A 19267-nucleotide genomic window follows, 5' to 3' on the forward strand; every position below is an offset into this window, starting at 1 on the left:
ATTATGACAAAAATCAAACAAAGATAAAGAAAAAGAAAGGGAAGAAAAACACAAAGAAAAACCACATTGAAATCGCACATCTAATTAAATGGCCTGACTGGTGATTCCCCAGTGGAGTCGCCATCTGTCGCAACCGAAAAAAATCGCGACGGGACGACGATCCAATAAAAAGAAGCTTATATTTTGAAAAGAGATTTTGGAGTCGCCACCATAGTTTATTCTGGAAAACTACGGAAAAAAACCATAAAAAAATAAGGCATGGTCAAATTGAACCAGATTCTTGGTTCGGGAGTCGGTTACGTGTAGGGAAGGTATTAGCACCCTACAACGCCTGCCCTAAGGCAGTACCTTTAACTAAATGTGCGAATGTGGATGTGGTTTTCAAAGTATTTAACTTTCCCTTAAAATAAAACTTAAAAGAAACAAACAATATTTTTTAGCTTTTTGGGCCCGACAAGGATTGACCTTGCTCCTACGTATTCTCATGCAGAATGAGAAATCAGGGTTACGTAGTTCTTTTAGAAACTGCTTGAGAAACTTGTTTGAAAATTTGTTTGAGAAATTGTTTGGAAAATGATTTGGATTTTTGGGAGAGTGAGCCTGACAAGGACTGGCCTTGCTCCTACGTATCTCCACTTTTGGTGGAGAATCAAGGATCACGTAGTTCTGGAGGGCGATATTGTTTGAGTTTGAAAAGTAGATGTTTTTGGTTTTTGAGGATTTTTATATTTTTTTTTTGGTATTTTTGAAGAAAGGGAAAAGGTTTTTGGCACAAGGACGATGCGTGCGATCACACATGTGCCTAAACCTTTAAAACGTATTTTTGGTATTTTGAAGAAAGAGAAAAGGTTTTTGGCACAAGGACGATGCGTGCGATCACACATGTGCCTAAACCTTTAAAACGTATTTTTTGGATTTTGTCAAATTCATTATTATATTTATTTTATTTATTTATTTTTGTAATTTTTGTTCATTATAAAAAAGTGAGTGTATGCAGATAAATAAACAAGACAAAAACAGTACAGAGGGATGGGGGTTATCTTACAAAGGGGTTACATCAGTAAAAACTAATAACCAAACAAATAATAAAAATAAAGAAACAAAAGCCTAAAAATAAAACAAGAGAAACAAATCAGGGATGTAGAGATAAAACCAGGAGTGACGTGTGAAATTGATGCTTCTTTGTTTGGGCCAAAATCCCCTCTTTTGTCTTTGTATCCGTCAGGGGTGTCAAGATGAAATTGGGGGGTGCATTGAGTGTACGCTTGTGAGGCCCAATTCTTCTTTTTATTTTGTTTGCAGAAAGCTTCATTCCAAATGGAAGGAGGTGTAAAGATGAAAACCGTGGACTGCAGAAAGCTATTTTTTTTATTATTTTTTTTTATTATTATTTTTTATTTAAGAAACCAAAACGGGCTCCAAGCCCAAACTCTTCTTCAGGGTTAAGAATCAGACAAGGGGGCGAGCCCCTTCCTTCCTAGGCTTGGCAGCCACTGCATGGGGAGGTGATGGGCGGCCGTCGGCGAGGGTTTGATGCTGGAGGACAACGACGACCTTTCTTGCTGGCTGCGACCTCTCTTGCTGCCGGGTCGGAAACGTCGGGGCTGGAGCTCGTGGTGGCGGGTATTGACCTAGGAGAGAAGAAGACGGCGGCTGCGAGGTAGAGGCGGCGACGCCCTCCATAACCGATAGTTGCCGACGAAGATGGCAGAGGCGGAGAACGACGGTGACTGGATCTGAAGTGTGCTGGTGATGAGGGTCGCGATAGACATACGCGGAGGTAAAGGATGGTGGTTCGGGTTTGGATCAGGGGCGACGGGCAAAGGCTGAGGCAGAGTCTCCGATGACACTCAAATTTGGTTTTCTGTTTGTTAGGATGATGAAAACGGAGGAAATAGAGGAAGACTAAGGTGCTGCCATGAAATGGTATAAGGATGGTCGTGAGGCGTGTTGGAAATGAAGGTGATGATATTGATTGTGTGTGAATATGGCGTATGGATGTTTCTAGTAGCAGTGGGCGTTTGAGATGAATAGGGGATGTTGTTGTTGCTGATATTATGGAAGAAGATGATGAAGTTGGTCATGAGGTGAAAACGAAGAGGGAAGGGATGTGCGGGTGTTCCCGGGGTCTTGGAGATGATCACCGGCGTTGAAGATAACAGAGTTAGTAGTGAGAAAGGAAAAATGGTTGTGGTCATGAGGTGTTGAAGATGATGTTAAGATGATGAAGATTGGGGGAATGGCCTTGAGGTAAGGGTGAAGATTGATGATTAGGTGTGAAGGTGGAGAAAAATGCTCAGAGGTGTTGACTGTAGTCATTAACACTTGATGATCAAAATGCAGAAAAAAAACAAGGTGATGATAGGGGTTGGCCGTGAGGTAAGGTTGATCGTGGCATTGGGTTTGGGATGTTGGGGTTGATGAATGAATAGTAAAATGGTCGTGAGGGAAAGAGGGAAAGGATCAGTGGGCGTGTTGATGATGCTGGAGATGGTGTAAGGATGATAGGTGTAGTAAGTGAATATGGAGGATCGGTTGGGTGAAGGGAGTTCCGGCTTAAGATTAGGCCGTGGTCATATTTGGGTTCTCTGTTTGTTGGAGTGAATTGGTTTTGGAGGGGTATGGTTTTAAGTGAGTGGTTTTTTTTTTGTGAGAGTTGGATTGAAAATTTGAATTTGAAGTTGGATGATGAAAATGGAGGAAGAAGGTGAGGTGGTTGGGTCACGGTGGGTGTTGGGGATCCATCTTAGAAGTGATGAAAAAACTGGCTGGTTTGGTGGCGTTCCCAGGTGTGGTGAGTGATCAAGGGTCTCAGAGATGGGAATAATGATACTGGAGGTGGTTTTTTGTTGTTGTAGATGAAAATGGAGAAGATGAAGGGGCCTCCCCTGAGTAGTTGGCTGTAAGGTAATATCATGTAGGCTTCAGCATATTGTCAGGTGAGAGTGTCGGTAGCTGTGTTTTTTTAAAATTATTGGGTTGGTGGAAGTTGTTATGGTGGTGGTGAGTGGAGCACTCATTCGTGGAAGGTTGGTGATGGTGGAGAATAGTGGAAATCAATAGTGGAAGATTGGATGGTGGAAGCTGTTGGTGGGGAATCATAGTGGAAGTGGAGGTGGAAGTTGTTACGGTGGGGAGTAGTGGGAAACAGTAGTGGAAGACAGTGGGATGGTGGGAGTTGTTACGGTGGTGAATAGTGGGAAACATTAGTGGGAAACAGTGGGATGGTGGGAGCACTCATTCGTGTGAGGTTGATGATGGTGGGGAATAGTGGAAATGGATGAAGATTACGGGCAGGTTGGTTGGTGGTGAGTGGGGCACTCACTGTAATGGGAGGTTGATGGTGCCCTGGAGCGATGGGTGATCGGGACGAGCGGTAGGAAGGGTATAGTGGACGAGCGGCTGAAAGGGGAGGTGATTAGGACGAACGCCAGGAAAGCAAGACGAGCGTAGATGAGGGGGAACGAATTCGGCGAGCGGTCGCGCAAAGGACGAGCGCTCAAAACCGAATCCAGGGAATACGAACGCTGGAATAGACCGAACGGTCAAAAGAGAAAACCGAGCGTCCAAGTGATGACCGAACGCTCATTAAACAATATAAACCGAACGCTCACTAACACAAGACACAACAAAACCGAACGTTCACTAACACAAAACACATCAAAATCGAACGTTCACTAAGAAAAACATGACCGGACGTTATTTGCTGAACCCCACAAATGGCCGAACGTCCAAAGCCGAACGCTGAAGACATATATCATGGTGACCGAGCGTTTAATTTAAAGACCGAACGCTTATTACACAAAATAAACGAACGTTTAATAAACAAAAATAACCGAACGGTAAACATGAGAGGCAGTTGAGGACGAGGACGAACGTCCAAAATGAACAAATGGCCGAACGGTCGAATAGTGAACGTTTGAGGATGACCGAACGGTTGAAGATGAGGACGAACGTCCTAAAGAACCGAAATGCCCAACGGTCGAACAAAGCAAGTGACGGTCGCATAAGGGTGAGGACGAACGGTCACAGCAACAGTGCGGAATGACGAACGGTTGAACAACAGTGGGCAAGGACGAACGGTTTAACAGTTTGGACGAACAGTTGAACAACAGTGGGAAAGGACGAACGGTTGCACAGTTTGGACGAACGGTTGAACAACAGTGGGGAAGGACGAACGCTTTCAGCAACAAAGAGGAAGGACGAACGGTCACTGTTTGGACGAGCGGCCACCACAACAAAGGGAAAGGACGAACGGTTGAACAACAGTGGGGAAGGACGAACGGTTGAACAGTGTGGACGAGCGCCCACAGCAACAGTGGGAAAGGACGAACGATTTCAGCAACAGTGAGGAAGGACGAACGGTCACAGCAACAGTGAGGAAGGACGAACGGTCACAGCAACAGTGGGGAAGGACGAACGGTTTGAACAACAGAGGACGAACGAACGCGCAAGGGCGAGGACGAACGCTCTTCTCTTTTGTTTTTTTTTTTATTATTATTTTTTTTTATTTTTTTTTATTTTTGTCATTATATACATTTTTTTTCAATTTTTCTTTTTATGAGGAGAATACAATAAAACAAAATTATTTAGTCAATCCGGACGAAATTGAGTATTGACAAATAGGCATTGATTTAATTTGAAAATTATAAATTTTGATTTAAAAGCTAATTCGCAATTAAGATAGGTAGTTTTCTTCTATTTATATACATAATTTAGGTATTATCTCTAATATATCTGAATTGATTAAAAAGAGTGGTACAAGTGAAAGACAAAGAGTAAAAATAGAACAGATAAAGTGAAGTAATAAAATAAATAAATTTAAATTTTGAAAAATAGTTATTCAAATTAAAAGCATAAAGTCAAACTTAATTTAAATATAATTAGACCACTTGTATAAGTTTAACAATGCAAAAAGTTGGATTATCTTTCTATGGTGGTAGATCTATAGCCTACACATAACCAAGTGAATTTTTTTTTTAGTGTACCTACTATTTGTACCACAAAATAATATTTAATGAGATCTTCTTGAATTGATGACATGTTCCTCTCCAAGGAACCTCAATAATTGTTTCAAACAAATTACTATGTATTATAATTTCTTTAAGTACGAAGAGTCTTATGACAAGACAAGACAAGACAACTATTATCTCAGTACATCATTTGTTTGCAGAAAGTCACCACATATAATACCAGGCTAAAACAATTAGGGTTTGAAGGTTACATATTGCGTCTTCTTTTTTATTTGTTTATGGCATAAACAGTTTCTTCGTTAGAAGCTAAGTTTTACATCAATTACTAAAAAATTATATGTTACCCTTCCAAAGCCTTGAGCCACTACTCCCAACATTTCCATTCGTTTGTGCTGATGCCACCATCATCAATCCCTTTATTTATCTTAATCTAAGTTATCTTTTAATTGATAACAACATTGGTAATGGGCATGGGGTTTTTGATCAAGGAAAATTTCTATTGTTTTTTTAAAGTTCATATTTTAGATATTATGTATTCGAAATTTTGGAAAAAATTATGTGATGTTAAAATAGTTTTGTAATGTGATAAATTTGTGAGAGTTTACATATAATTGTAATTCGATAATAATATATGATGTTGTTAGTGGCAGATAAAAAATTTAGCAGTGTTAAATTAGATTTTTTTGTATGTAAATTATTTTTTCTAATTAAAAAAAGTTTTTATTTTCTCTACTCAAAATAAGTACACATGATAGTAGAATTCAAAAATATATGATTATAATTCACAATCATATCATAAAATAACTTTAAAAAACTATTACTAAAATCTTAAAGATGAAACAAACTCAAGTAGTTAAAGTAATTTTTAAGATAAGTTGTACACAAAATAACATACTAATACTAATATAGATCAAGCTACTAGCATTATTCACAAAATAGCACACTAATATAGGTTTAGCTACTAGTATCATGTATAATGACTTGCATGTGCAATGCAAGTCAAGCAAAAAATCATCTGATTTTAGCTGGATCTTGAGTGTGGACTTTACGAACAAGTGGAAGGATCCTAACGGTACTTTGATTGCTCCTTTTATTTGAAGGAGGTCTCCTCTTTGATGAGAATAAAAGATTCATCTACAAAGACTCTCTAACACTCAAGTTAGTAAGAAAGTCATGATTTATTATATGAAAGTGATTATCAAGTATCAGGTGTGTAAAATCCCAGAAAATAAAATTTTAGAAGTGATTAAAATAGCGAGAATAAATTATTTTAATATTAAATGGTTTTAATATAAATAGTTTCATTATGAACGAGTTTTATTATTATAAAACACAACGTCTCCTTATAAATCACTTTTATACAATTCTCTGACTTTTTTTAAAAGGATTCTTGCTCTTTGTTCGTTTGTTTGAAGATAAAAGACTGCTTGAGCGATCCTCGCGGCAAGATCTTCAAGTCTAGCCGATCAATTTCTATAAAAAGAATAAGTTGGTTTCTTCTCTTTTCTTTAGTTTATTTCTCTTCCATTGCATCCACACCATTTGTGGTTGCATGTGTCATATGAGTTTCCTATGTGACTATCTGATGATCACTGGTTCTAACGGTGTACCTTGATTATGTTTTTGTTGTTCGTAGATGCAAATAATGTCTTTTTATCTATGGGAGCTGTATGGAGTTCTATTAAGTCGTTCGATCGTTTAATAGGTAAGGAAAGCTAATTATAGTTTTTGATATTGATAATGTTTAAATCAACTAGTTTTCGATCGTCTATAAAGTACTTTGTTGCATTGCTTGATTTGGATTCAAATTCCTGAATTGATTTGCTTATTAGTACCTACATCGTCGATCATGTTTTACTCTCGCACGATTGATCCAGAAATTGAAGAAAAAGTCGACAATGACATCAACGACGACACATCATCAACATACTCTTGATTAGGGATGGAAATGGGTCAGGCACGAATAATGTCTACCCACAACCCGACCCGCAAAAACAAATCTGACTCGCTATCCGCCCGCTACCCGCATGAGTATCCGCTTAGAAAATACCTACGGATATTTTAAAACCTGCGGATACCCCAAAAAAATTAAAAAAATATATTTTATACATTTTTAAATAAAATTACAATATATATATATATATATATATAACATCAAGTAAGTTAAATATAAATTAAAATTTAATTTTAATTAAATTTTACCTAATAAAATATAAATTAATTTTATTTTTAATTAAATTTAATTTATAAAAATAAAAATTATTATTTTATTATTATTTTTTGCGTATAGCGGGTACATGCGGGGCGAATAGTTTCATACCCAACCTGTTTAGAAGCGGGTATTAAAATACTCGCTACCCGTTACCTGCGGGTAGTAACTACCCGTCGTGGATTTTTTACACGCGGATACCCGTACCCGTGGATTTTTTTGTCATCCTTACTCTTGAGCGTCCCTCCCCGCGGACTTCACAGGTGATGATAAATCAACAGTCGACATTATTACTTGAAAGATAAAGAAGAGTTGGACGATTGGTTGACAGAGAAAAGTTGAAGGCAAAGGTGAAGATGACAGGTGGTAAGACCCAACCGTATTTATAGACAAAAGGGACCTCCCGCCAGGCCTGTTGGACCAAGCCATATCCTCACAACATTAGACTCTATGAATTTAGATTGGCGCAAGGCTCAAAGTTGCACGCATCTTTCCCTCAACGGTAATAATTCAAAATTTTGAAAATCATTAATCGCTCAATTGAACGGTCTGGAGGCCAACTAGACGAGCGACCGGGGATGATGTTTCTTCAAAAAAGATTGAACAACAGAAGCTTCATCCCATTACAAACCCCTTTGCTTGTCATGACAGACTCGGGCGTGGGGCCTATGTATCGTATGACCGTTTAACTGGACGGGCAACCGTTAGTCGAATTCCTCCACGAACCTTCCTTGTGACTGAACAACCATGGAGGCGGACCGAATGGTCAATTGTTAAGAAGATTAACTCTAATGTTGAATAACTTAAGATAAAGTGTGATTACCACCAATTAAACTGCAATTAGATCATTGTTATCAAAGGCTCACTCCAAGATTTATAAATACAAATTTGAGATAACAAGATAGGTGATTTGTATTTACTACAACATTAAAATTTCAATTGTCAAACGTTGAACTAACATTGGTATCAAAACATCTTTTGCAAATACCCTTCAAACAATACTAGACAAACGAATATAATAGATTTAAAACAAAGGATAACATTTCGACTCTTTAAACTACCACTTAAACATTGGATGTTGAACTGAACCCTATACCCGAAATACCAATAAGTCTTATAAAAGGATGATTCTAAAATTGTTGTTAAAAAAAATTAGTTATAGTTAAATTCTATTTTTCAGCGTAAGTAAAAAATGAGTAAAATTCTATCCTATAATTAAATATTGATAACTATTTTGAAAAAATAAAACTCCACCGACTCAAATTTATAAAATATAATACAAAATAATTTGTTAAAAGATAAATATTCAAATTAAAGCTTATAAATAAAATTTATAATTAAATAAAAGATATAATTTAGTCAAAAATTTGCTATTGACCTTGAAATGTGGAAAACATAGATTAAATGATAGACAATATTAAACCCTATGGAAATCCATTTTATTTCAATTTTTAAAATTTATTCTTTGGTACTTGTACCACTCCCAGCAACTATACCATTTCAGTAACTCTCTTGGTTGTGCTGAAATCCTTAATTAGCCTCTTATCCTAATAATGGAGGATTCATGGCATAGCTTGGTTTCTCAATGGGTAAACATACTCATTATTATATTATAGTTATTGTATTAGGCTACACTTGAAGCCAATTCTTTTCTCACATTATAGTTTTATGAACTAATTTATGAACACATTAGCACGGTTCATTTCTTACATACATTATTCACATTTTCTTTTTTCATTTGGTAATGATAGGAAATGGATGATTTCTTCAACCAAAGCCACACGATCCATTGCAATGAAGAAGAGTCTCCGAAAAACATGATTGTTTTCTCTCACGAAAGCAATATTCCATCTTCTTCCTCCCTCCAAAGTAACTTGAACTCGAAAACTTCATCATTTTCTGCTGGCCATGATTTGTGTTTTGATAACCCTAATTCTGAAGCACATCAGAACCACTCTTCCAAAAGCACGACACAGAGCCAAAACGCGATTCCAAGAGCAAACAGACAACATCACATATTGGCCGAGAGAAAAAGGAGAGAAGAATTGACGAAGAACATAGTAGAACTTTCCGCCATCATTCCTGGGTTAAAAAAGGTGTGTTCTGTTCCCATTTGAGCTATACTAACACGACAAAATCCCAAAAAGTCTTTGTTTTTCCAAAAATAATTTCGAGGAATAAAATTTAGGAACACGACATTTTAGTTTATAATATTTCTAAAATACATGCATGTACTCGATATTATTCTTAAATTTTTTAATCGCACTAGTGCAGCGAGGGGCTTTTACCGCGGTTCATTTTCACTATACGTCGCGGTTTCAGAACCGCGGCATATGCAGCCGCGGTAGTAAGTCAGAGACTTTATGCCGCGGTTATACCCGCGGTATATAGGTTGCAGGATATGCCGCGGTTGTCGAGGGAACCGCTGCCTAAATCCATTTTTTTAAAAAAATAAAATAAAATTTCGACTATATGCCGCGGTTGAACCGCGGCATAAGACTCCAGTATATGTCGCGGTTCTAGCACTAACCGCGGCCATATGTCTAATTTAAAAAAAAACGAAAACACTATATGCCGCGGTTATGGTTAGAACCGCGGCATATTCCCCTGCAGTTTTTTAAAATTGCAGGTCTGTTTTTGTGATATCCACTACCACAAAAACAGACCTGCATATAAAAACATGTACACAAATTCAATTTGAACATAACAAACACATGTTCAAATGTATTTCAACATCAAATAAAGTACAAAGTCTAAGAAAATTCTATCTAATCAAATGCATTGTTTAAATTTAAGAGCTATTGTATAATCTAACTATATACTTCGCAGCAGCGTTCCTAATGAATAATAGTGACTTCTCAGGAACAGGTGTAGTAGTCTTGAATCTCTGCAAAAGACAATTCATTTTATTTAGTGTATATGAATTAACATTTGTTAAAAAATTAAAATTTGTTAAAGTTAAATATTACCGTTTCCCAGCGACTTGTGATGTGAGAACGAACAATATGGGTCATCCAATACATTACATAGTATCCACACTCATATGACCCATTTTGTCTGTTACACTACAATATATCACCACAGTTGATAATAGTTAGTGAATAACATTTGTTATAAAACAATTATAACAAAGTATGAGATTAGTATATGTCAAACCTTGAGAGAAATCCAAGCAATTTTTCTACTATTAACAATTGATCTCCCACCCATCATCATACTTGCTGGAATAGAACTGTATATAAAAAAAGGTTTTAGCATTCAGTTATATAACAAAGAAAGTCCAAACATTGAGGTTCTTACCAATCAATTGCTTGTTTGAGTTGTGTGGGAGGAGGCCTGTGCAATGAGCAGAACCACAAAGCATAATTGTCTTGCATAGACATAACAAGAAGTTGCCAATGGCGCCTGAAATTCATAATAACGTAACTATTAAATATTAAAATCACATATGGAACATTATTATGTTAACAAAGTTGACTTACCCGGATACATAAGGCAAAAAGTATATTTTCTTGCCCCTTCCAAAACTTCTTATCAGACTCATGTTGATATGCTCAAAATCATTTGATTCATGAATTGATTGGGGATCAATGAATCCATAATCATCAGAACGCCCCAACTTATTAGTGACCCCAGACATATACCTGAAATCAAAAATTAACTTTGATATAAGGATACTTGATATACAAATGAATTTTATATATAAATAATTGGTCATAGACTTACATCGTCCATAGTTGAATAATTGAAATATTCAACTCTTGTGTTCCCGATGCAAGCTCACGGACATCTTGAGTATTAAGGTATATTGGGACCTTAGAGCCTTGCCCAAATACATTAGCATCATACTCAACCTCCAAAGGCTTATCATCAAGGATGTCAGCAAGTAGATGCAATGAAGAAAGAGGGTCATCCTCAGATAGAGGAATCTTCTCTTGTGCCTGCGTCTGTTGTTACATGAAAAGATAAGATAAGTTTTGACATCAAAAACCTTTAAAATTGAGAAGTGTAAAGAATAATTTCATACCGAGGGGTCAGAAACTGGTTTAACCAAAAATTTAGGCCAACTGATAAACGACTTATATGCTTGTTCCACAGTGAAAATCTCTTCCGTGGACAGAGGAACCGAGGCATCTGGTATGATCATTTCATCCACTGAGACCTTCACCTCATCCTCTAATAGTTGCATACCATGACATACAGTCGCTGACCTAAACTCTGTTCCACGAGCTACCAGCACCATCTCAGTATCCTCTAAAATGTATAGCAGACATGGACTACCATCGTCCATGTCATCCTCTGGGATGGCTGATGCGGAACAACTTCCTTTCGCGCTTCTCCCTGTCAGAGTAAATGTTAGATTATACAAAAGATAGAAATAATTGCACATAAATGTTTATTAAGTTTACCTGTGGGAGGGGGAGGGATAACATGTTCCTCTATAGGAGACGGCACCGGGCGCATGCTCTGAAACTGCTGCTGGTATAGCATCTGGAATTCAGCCCTCACCTCGGCCCTGATCTCCTCTCTAAGGTCTTGTCGGACCTTTTTTGTGATCTCTTCTGTCATCCTTTGTGTATCGCTATATGAATATGAAGGCTGACGAGAAGAGCTCCCAAAATAATCTGTAATTCCTACTCCAGGACCTGCACCACGTACACGTCCAGGGTGCTCAGGTCGTCCAATCGCAGCAGCAAGAATATCCTGGCGACCCTCTGGAGTGAATTGGCCTTGGGAGCTCTGCTCAACCAAGGTGTCCTGTAACATTACAAAACACCACTATTCTTTAAATAGTTTAATGTAGTATGTATAATGACAATACTTATTATTTTAGGAACAGTGATAACTTACAATTCTTTCAGAAATCTCTCGTGCAGTGTCGGAAGAGTAGGTGCCCGATGGTCGCATACGGGCCAACTTCCATTTCTCATGTCTAGACGGTGGAGAAGGAGGCTGAGGAGGGCTACCACCCTGAGATGGTGGTATAGCATCTGTCTTTTGCTTGAGGATTTTCTCCTCAAGCTTCCTATACCCACCACGAGATAATAGGTGGGGGTTTTTGTTGTGAGCACTTGTTCCTTGTGCTTTGCTTCTAATTGCCTGTCACATACACATTAATTAATTAGTTCATATGATATATATTTGTTAATGAGGAATTGAACAATATGAACTACACAAACCTGCCATTCCTCTGACATCCGACTCTCTTTAAAAAGCCGCCAAGTCTCCTCATCAATGGACTTATATGCACTACATGGACTTTTATGTTTAAGGTGTCCAAAGATGTATCTTGATGTCAACTTGCTTTTAAAGTTTCTGAAATTTTCTGCAACAGTTGACAAACACTTATTTCTAAGTGATGTGACATTTGGAATGTCAAATGTCATCTGAAAATAACATAATAAAGTTGTATTAGTACAAAATTATCAATATAAACAAATTTTAATTCAAATTCTATTAACTAACTTACCAATATATCTTTCCAAATAATGTTCCGATCAACCTCGGACACATGATCAAAAGATGGAACGAGAATGCTAATCTTATCACGTGTCACTACTCCAAGGTATGATCGGAAGTCATCTGCATAGGGGCCAGTTGCCACACCCGTGGTGACATTCACATTCACCGGAGTTCTTTCACCACTATTTTTCCTGATCAATAGTTGTTTCATCCTAGTGGGTCCTCTAGTGATTTTGGTTGGGGGAGCCTCATCCCCTGAAGAATGTGGATGATCAGCCATATATCTGTCAAAATAAATAACAACATTAAATTTTATTTCAAGACTAGAGATTGCATGTAATAGTAATCATAGGAAATGTATACAGAAATTGAAAATTCATACATAAAGATATGGATTCATCATATGTATATTCCCTCATCATGATCTGACCGAATTGCATGTAAATCATCGTCAACTAGAGATTGGTCATCCAAATTTGTTGTAGTTTGAAATGAATGGTTGTCAGGAATATAAATATTAATCAAATTGTCTTCGTTAACTTCAATTTGTTTTTTGCCTTGAAGAGCAACATACCAATGGTCAGACACAGTATCTTTGACATAAAAAACTTGAGATGCTTGATGTACCATGATAAACGGTTCGTCTCGGTAACCCACCTTGCGAAAATCAACCAGTGTCATGCCCGAGTCATCTATTTTCACACCACTCTTATTGTCAAACCACTTACACTTGAACAATGGAACAAAAAACGCGGTGTAATCAACCTCCCATATGTCTTCTATTATACCATAATATCTCATTGATCCAAGTACAGGAGATTGATCTTTTGATGTGGAAAATTGAAGTGACTCAGCTTCTAAACTGACTCCACTATTTTGTACTGTGCTTTTATCATCCAAAGTCTTCGTATAGAATGTGCAATTATTGACTTCATAACCTGCACAACACACGACATCAAACTTCAAACCATTTGCAAGCCACAATAAAGTTTCAGAAGAATGTGGCTCTTTGTCAATTTCAGATTTGAACCAAGACATAAATGTTTTGTTATGCTCCATCAATTGCCATTTCTCTGATTGTCTTGGATTTTTATTCTTAACAATGGCTTTGTGTGCTTCCAAAAAAGGGATCACCTCATCTGTGTTGTTCAATATATAAAGATGCGCTTGCAACAATTCTTCGCGATCTTTTGTCACCACATTGACACCTCGGATGCTTTTACTTGTAGAAAATTTATTCAACCATGCTGTGCGAGGAACTCCTATTGGATTCGTTGATGTCATGTAATCTGAACAAAACTCGATACTTTCTTCAGCAATATACCTTTCAATCATCGAACCTTCAGGACGATATGGATTTTTAATGTACCCTTTCAAAATCTTCATATAACGCTCAATAGGATACATCCATCTTAAGTATACCGGTCCGCACAACTTGATTTCTCTAACCAAATGAACAAGTAAATGTACCATGATGTCAAAAAAAGATGGAGGAAAGATATTTTTCCATTGCTTTGAATCAGCTGGATGACGAAGCAGCCCGTCAATTTTTCTCTCATCTGCATGCCATCTAAGATTTTTAGCATCTTTGGGATTCGCAAACAAACGCTTAAGTCTGGGCACTATTGGAAGGTACCAAACTACTTTCAAAGCAGATCCATTTTTTTCTATCTGACCATTATCTTCACTATTGTTTTTTGACTTGTATCGTGATAAGCCACATTTTGGACACTTTGTCAAAAATTCAAACTCTTTCCTATACAAAATGCAGTCATTGGGACAAGCATGTATCCTTTTATACTCCATACCCATTGGACAAAGAATTTTCTTCGCATCATAATTACGAGTGGGCAGTGTATTTCCATCTGGCAACATTTCATTCAACAACGTCAACAGTTATGTAAAACCCTTATCAGTCCATCCATTGCTCGCCTTCAAATTCATGAGCCTTAACACCGCTGATAAACGTGTGAACTTAGTTAAACCGACATACAAAGGTGTTTCCGCATCAGTCGACATAGTCTCATACACATGAGCTTTGGCAACATTTTCTGCTCCAACATCGCGGATCATGTCCTCTAATTTGTCTTCATCCGGTCGATCTTCTTCCATGGTGGAATCAGTAACATTTACACTTTGAGAGTCAGTGGGAAAATCCATTTCTTCGCCGTGCCAGATCCATGTTGTATAGCATCTTAGAAAACCATCACATATAAGATGTTCTCTAATTTGAGTTGCGTTCAACTTTCTCCCATTCAAACAGTTCACACAAGGACATCTAAACTTCACTTCATCATCACTTCTCCCCTCATTACGTTGCGCAAATTGTATAAATTCCTCTACACCTCTCTCGTACTCAGCACTAATACGTGGTAAATTAATCCAATTTCGATCCATATTCCTAAATATATCATAAAAAGATAACCTACTAAAAATCAAACTTGCAATTTCATACATATCATTGAAACTTAGTGAATAATATTTTAAGGTTTATAAATAATACAAGAACTACAACACACATTACCAAAACTATAGCAAAAACCATACCATACATTACCAAAACTATAACAATTTCATGCATTATCAAAATTAAACCAAAAATTATACCATACATTACCAAAATATACAAACTTCATACATTACCAAAACTATAGCATTATGCAAAAACTAATGAAGAAATCACGTTAAGAATGCAAAAGGGCATAAATACCTCGAAAGGGACTGGCGAAAACGCTTGGTGCAAAGAAAACCAAATCGCAGCCGAGAGGGTATGACGAGTTTCAAACGATTTTGATCGGCTAAAACTGTTTCAAACGCGTCACAAATGAGAAAGGACCGAATAATTTCAAGTTTAAACGGTGCAGAAACGCGTACCTGAGATGATGGCTGTCGGAGGAGAAGAAAAAACGCGAAAACAGTGAGAACGCGCGAGGAAGACGAAACTGTTCCAAGTTTTAATTTTTGACTCTGAACGGGAGAATCTACCGCGGTTCACTAATGAACCGCAGTATAATAGGGGTATATGCCGCGGTTTAACGCCCAACCGCGGCATATACGGATTTAAAAAATTATCCGAAATGGCATTTTTGCAATTATTTTCAAACTATATGCCGCGGTTCAGCGGGCAACCGCGGCATATACCTCGAAATATTTCAAATATATATTAAATTAATTTCAGATAGGAGATTATGTCGCGGTTGCTCGTAGAACCGCGGCATATACCCATGTAACGTGCTGAACACAACTGCCTCCCCAACTGCCTTTTGGGGAATTTCAGTAGATGACATGGGTATATGTCGCGGTTGCTCTGCTGAACCGCAGCATATACCCCTGTAACTTCTGAAATTCTCTGACTGGCAGAGAAGTTGAGAAGTTACAGGGGTATATGTCGCGGTTCAGCAGAGCAACCGCGACATATACCCCTGTAACGTTTTAAATTCTCTGACTTAGTCAGCACCTGCAATAAATTGGCAGGGGTATATGCCGCGGTTCTCTAGACAACCGCGGCATATACCCATGTTATTTAATTTTTTATTCACACATGGCGTCAAAGGGGATGGTTGACCGGTGTATATGTCGCGGTCTCCCTCTGAACCGCGGCATATGTGATCGATTTATTTACAAAACTGCCACCGCGCACCATTATGCTGTGGTTTCCTGTGAACCGTGACATAATGTGCGCTGTAAAAACCCAATTTTTTACTAGTGTCGTTTGATTATTTACTATTTTGATTTCATTCACGTGATAGGAATGAGTTATACATAAGTAGCTTTATGAAGTCAGATTTTTACCCTGATGATTTATACTCATTAAAGTCCAGTTTTTCAAGGTCTAAACTAAAATAAATAAATAACAAAAGAAAAAAATCAGAGTAATATCTGTCCAAATGGGCCCTGCTATCATCAAGAAAATAATAAATTATTTTAAAACATAAAGTCTAAACCTACCCCACCTAAAAGTTGGGCATTTGCAAAAACTACACAAAGTAAATGAGGGAATTCTCAAATCATTTTCAACGTGATAAAAAACCTTTGAGGCACTGTATCGAAAAAGTTATAATAATAATATAAAAAAAAATATTTACGTGTTTTCTGGTAACACCGTGTTTGTGCAATCATACATAGCCCACAAGAATGCGGTACGTGACATTTTTTTGAGTGATTCATGAATTAAACACGTTTTCAGAGAGACAAGGGCAGTGTGGTACGTGAAGCTGTGGATTATGTGAAACGACTTAAAGAACGAGTGAAAGAGCTGGAAAATCAAAAGAGAGAGAATACGAATTCAAGAAGCCTCACCAAGAAACCAACAAGTGTGGAAGAAGAACTTCCAGAAATGAAGATTTCCGTTTCAGACAGGGAAGTGCTTATAGGAATTTTTTGTCACAATCCAAACAATACTTTAGTCAAAGTGTTGTCGTTGCTCGATAATCTTCATCTTTCTACGAGATGTTCTAGTGTGTTGCCATTTGGAACTTCAACATTTAAGGTCACTATAATTGCTAAGGTACACAACATTTAATTTTTGAAAGCAACACTGTCTTTTCATGTTTGTTTGTTCACACTTTAAGTTCCCACTGTTCGCGGACCTTATCCCTGTCTTATATAAAACAAGAAGCATTTAAGACATATATCTTCCCAGTTAAATTCACACATTAAGATGGGAACACGTTTAAGACTTCTTACAATATTCTTCTTTTTCTTTATGATAAATTTTAACAAAAAAAAAGGTTAAAAAATACTTTAATAAGGTTAAAATTTGTTTTTATTATTTTTTGTATTAAATAATGCTTTGGACTTATATTTAAGTTAGAATGTACCGTCTTAAATTATGTGCCTAATTTAAATATCAGTTTAAAAATTTATTTAACATGTTAAAAAATATTTATACAATTATATTAAAAAAGTTATATTTATTCATTTTTAAAATTTGAAGATTAAGGAAAACTGAAATCTAAATTTACGTTTAATTTTAAAGACTAAAAAAGATATTTAATTATAAAAATAAGTATTTACAATAAAAATGGAATTATTTATATTTGTTATTTGTATTGCAGATGAATGACGAATATAGCATGACCATCGATGACCTAATAAAAGAAGTTGGAGGACGCTTATTGAGTTTGAAGTCACAGAAGGTGGTAAAGTGAATCAAGAAGTGGTCTTGGTTGTTAGGAATTGGAAGCTTTTGAAGTGCATTGCCAAGTTTGTAGTTTTTTAGATCTTGAAAGTTTAAGATTTCAGAGGACTATTCAAAATTTGTGGAATGTTTAAGATTGAAAAATGAAAGAATATGAAACTTTAATTAAATATTTATAATTCTAATAATTATAAGAAGGAAGAAAACTGTGATTTAGCTACATAAATTAGTGATTACATTGATGTAAGCTGGTTCCCACTCACCAGAAGAACCCTTCACAAAAGTTTGTACAATTTTCATGTCAGAATTAAATGCAACATTGATGGCCACGGAAACTTAACGGGAAATTGACTTCACCATAGATCCCTTTTCTTCTTTCCTTTTTCAACTGTTTATAAAATATTTTTACTTTTAAAATTTAAGAAAACATTAACTTTTCATGTTTATAATTTATCTAATGTTTAATTAGTATATATATTTAAACATTTCAATATTTCAATATTAATAATATTATAAGATTCATCACATATTTAATAAACTAAAACACTTAAACAAATGTATACATAAAAATGTTATAATTATCCAAATATAACTATTATAGGAAAATATATACGAGAAATAGAAATCCAACAAATCCTTTCACACCTAAGAATTAAAGTATAACCACAAGTTTGTCAAGAGCACATATACATATATTTTCCTATAGAAATAATAAAATTAAATCTTAATATAAATATCTGCTCTATCTTCATTTTTTTAAATCTTCATTTTTTAAAAACTGAGGGAGAGTTCATTCTGACATCATAAAGATAATTATTACAAATAAAAACACAAACAAACACAAAATACATGAAAAAGATAAGTTAATGTTATTAAATAATATTACATATATAATCATATTCACAGACATCAAATTATAATTTACTTTAAATGGACAATTCAGATATATATATATATATATATATATATATATATATATATATATATATATATATATATATATATATATATATATATATATATATATATAGATATCAAACTATAAAAACCTTACACTTTTCTGATTTTAAAAAATATAATTCAAGAATTAGAATTTGACTAAAGAAAAAAAAACCATCAGAGAATAAATTTTAGATAAATGATAAGTATTTTAAGTAATAAAACGAATTTCTATATGTGCCTTTTACTTTTGAATATTAAAACAACATGATATTATTATTTAAATACTTTACCAACTTTTAAAATTTTACTTTTAAATTATTATTATATATATATATATATATATATATATATATATATATATATATATATATATATGTGTGTGTGTGTGTGTGTGTGGTGATATACAAGTAAAAGAATATCTTATAAATATTGTATTTTAAAATTAAGGAAATTTGTAGGATTAATTGATTCCCAATAAAAAAATAAAATTTATGAAGAATCTTAGACAGTAAAGTTAAAGAAAATACTAAATCAGTATGG

The 19267-nt window shown here is 35.7% G+C and overlaps 2 protein-coding genes across 2 annotated transcripts; one reads left to right on the forward strand and one right to left on the reverse strand.

Annotated features, from left to right (window-relative positions):
- Window positions 1-1449: 1449 nt before the first annotated feature.
- Window positions 1450-11709, reverse strand: LOC128195232 (uncharacterized). The gene is made up of 4 exons (XM_052872463.1): window positions 11592-11709; window positions 11210-11523; window positions 10998-11129; window positions 1450-1746 (listed from the first exon to the last, which is right to left on the reverse strand). Exons 1-4 carry the CDS (start codon window positions 11671-11673, stop codon window positions 1450-1452), a joined length of 825 nt encoding a protein of 274 aa, XP_052728423.1. The 5' UTR covers window positions 11674-11709.
- Window positions 11710-12694: 985 nt separating this feature from the next.
- Window positions 12695-17795, forward strand: LOC108327193 (transcription factor NAI1-like). The gene is made up of 3 exons (XM_052872464.1): window positions 12695-12748; window positions 16832-17152; window positions 17703-17795. The coding sequence occupies exons 1-3, from the start codon at window positions 12695-12697 to the stop codon at window positions 17793-17795; spliced, it is 468 nt and encodes a 155-aa protein (XP_052728424.1).
- Window positions 17796-19267: the final 1472 nt, after the last annotated feature.

Source organism: Vigna angularis, chromosome 2 (genome assembly GCF_016808095.1).
Source record: "Vigna angularis cultivar LongXiaoDou No.4 chromosome 2, ASM1680809v1, whole genome shotgun sequence".
Classification (NCBI taxonomy): Eukaryota; Viridiplantae; Streptophyta; class Magnoliopsida; order Fabales; family Fabaceae; genus Vigna; species Vigna angularis.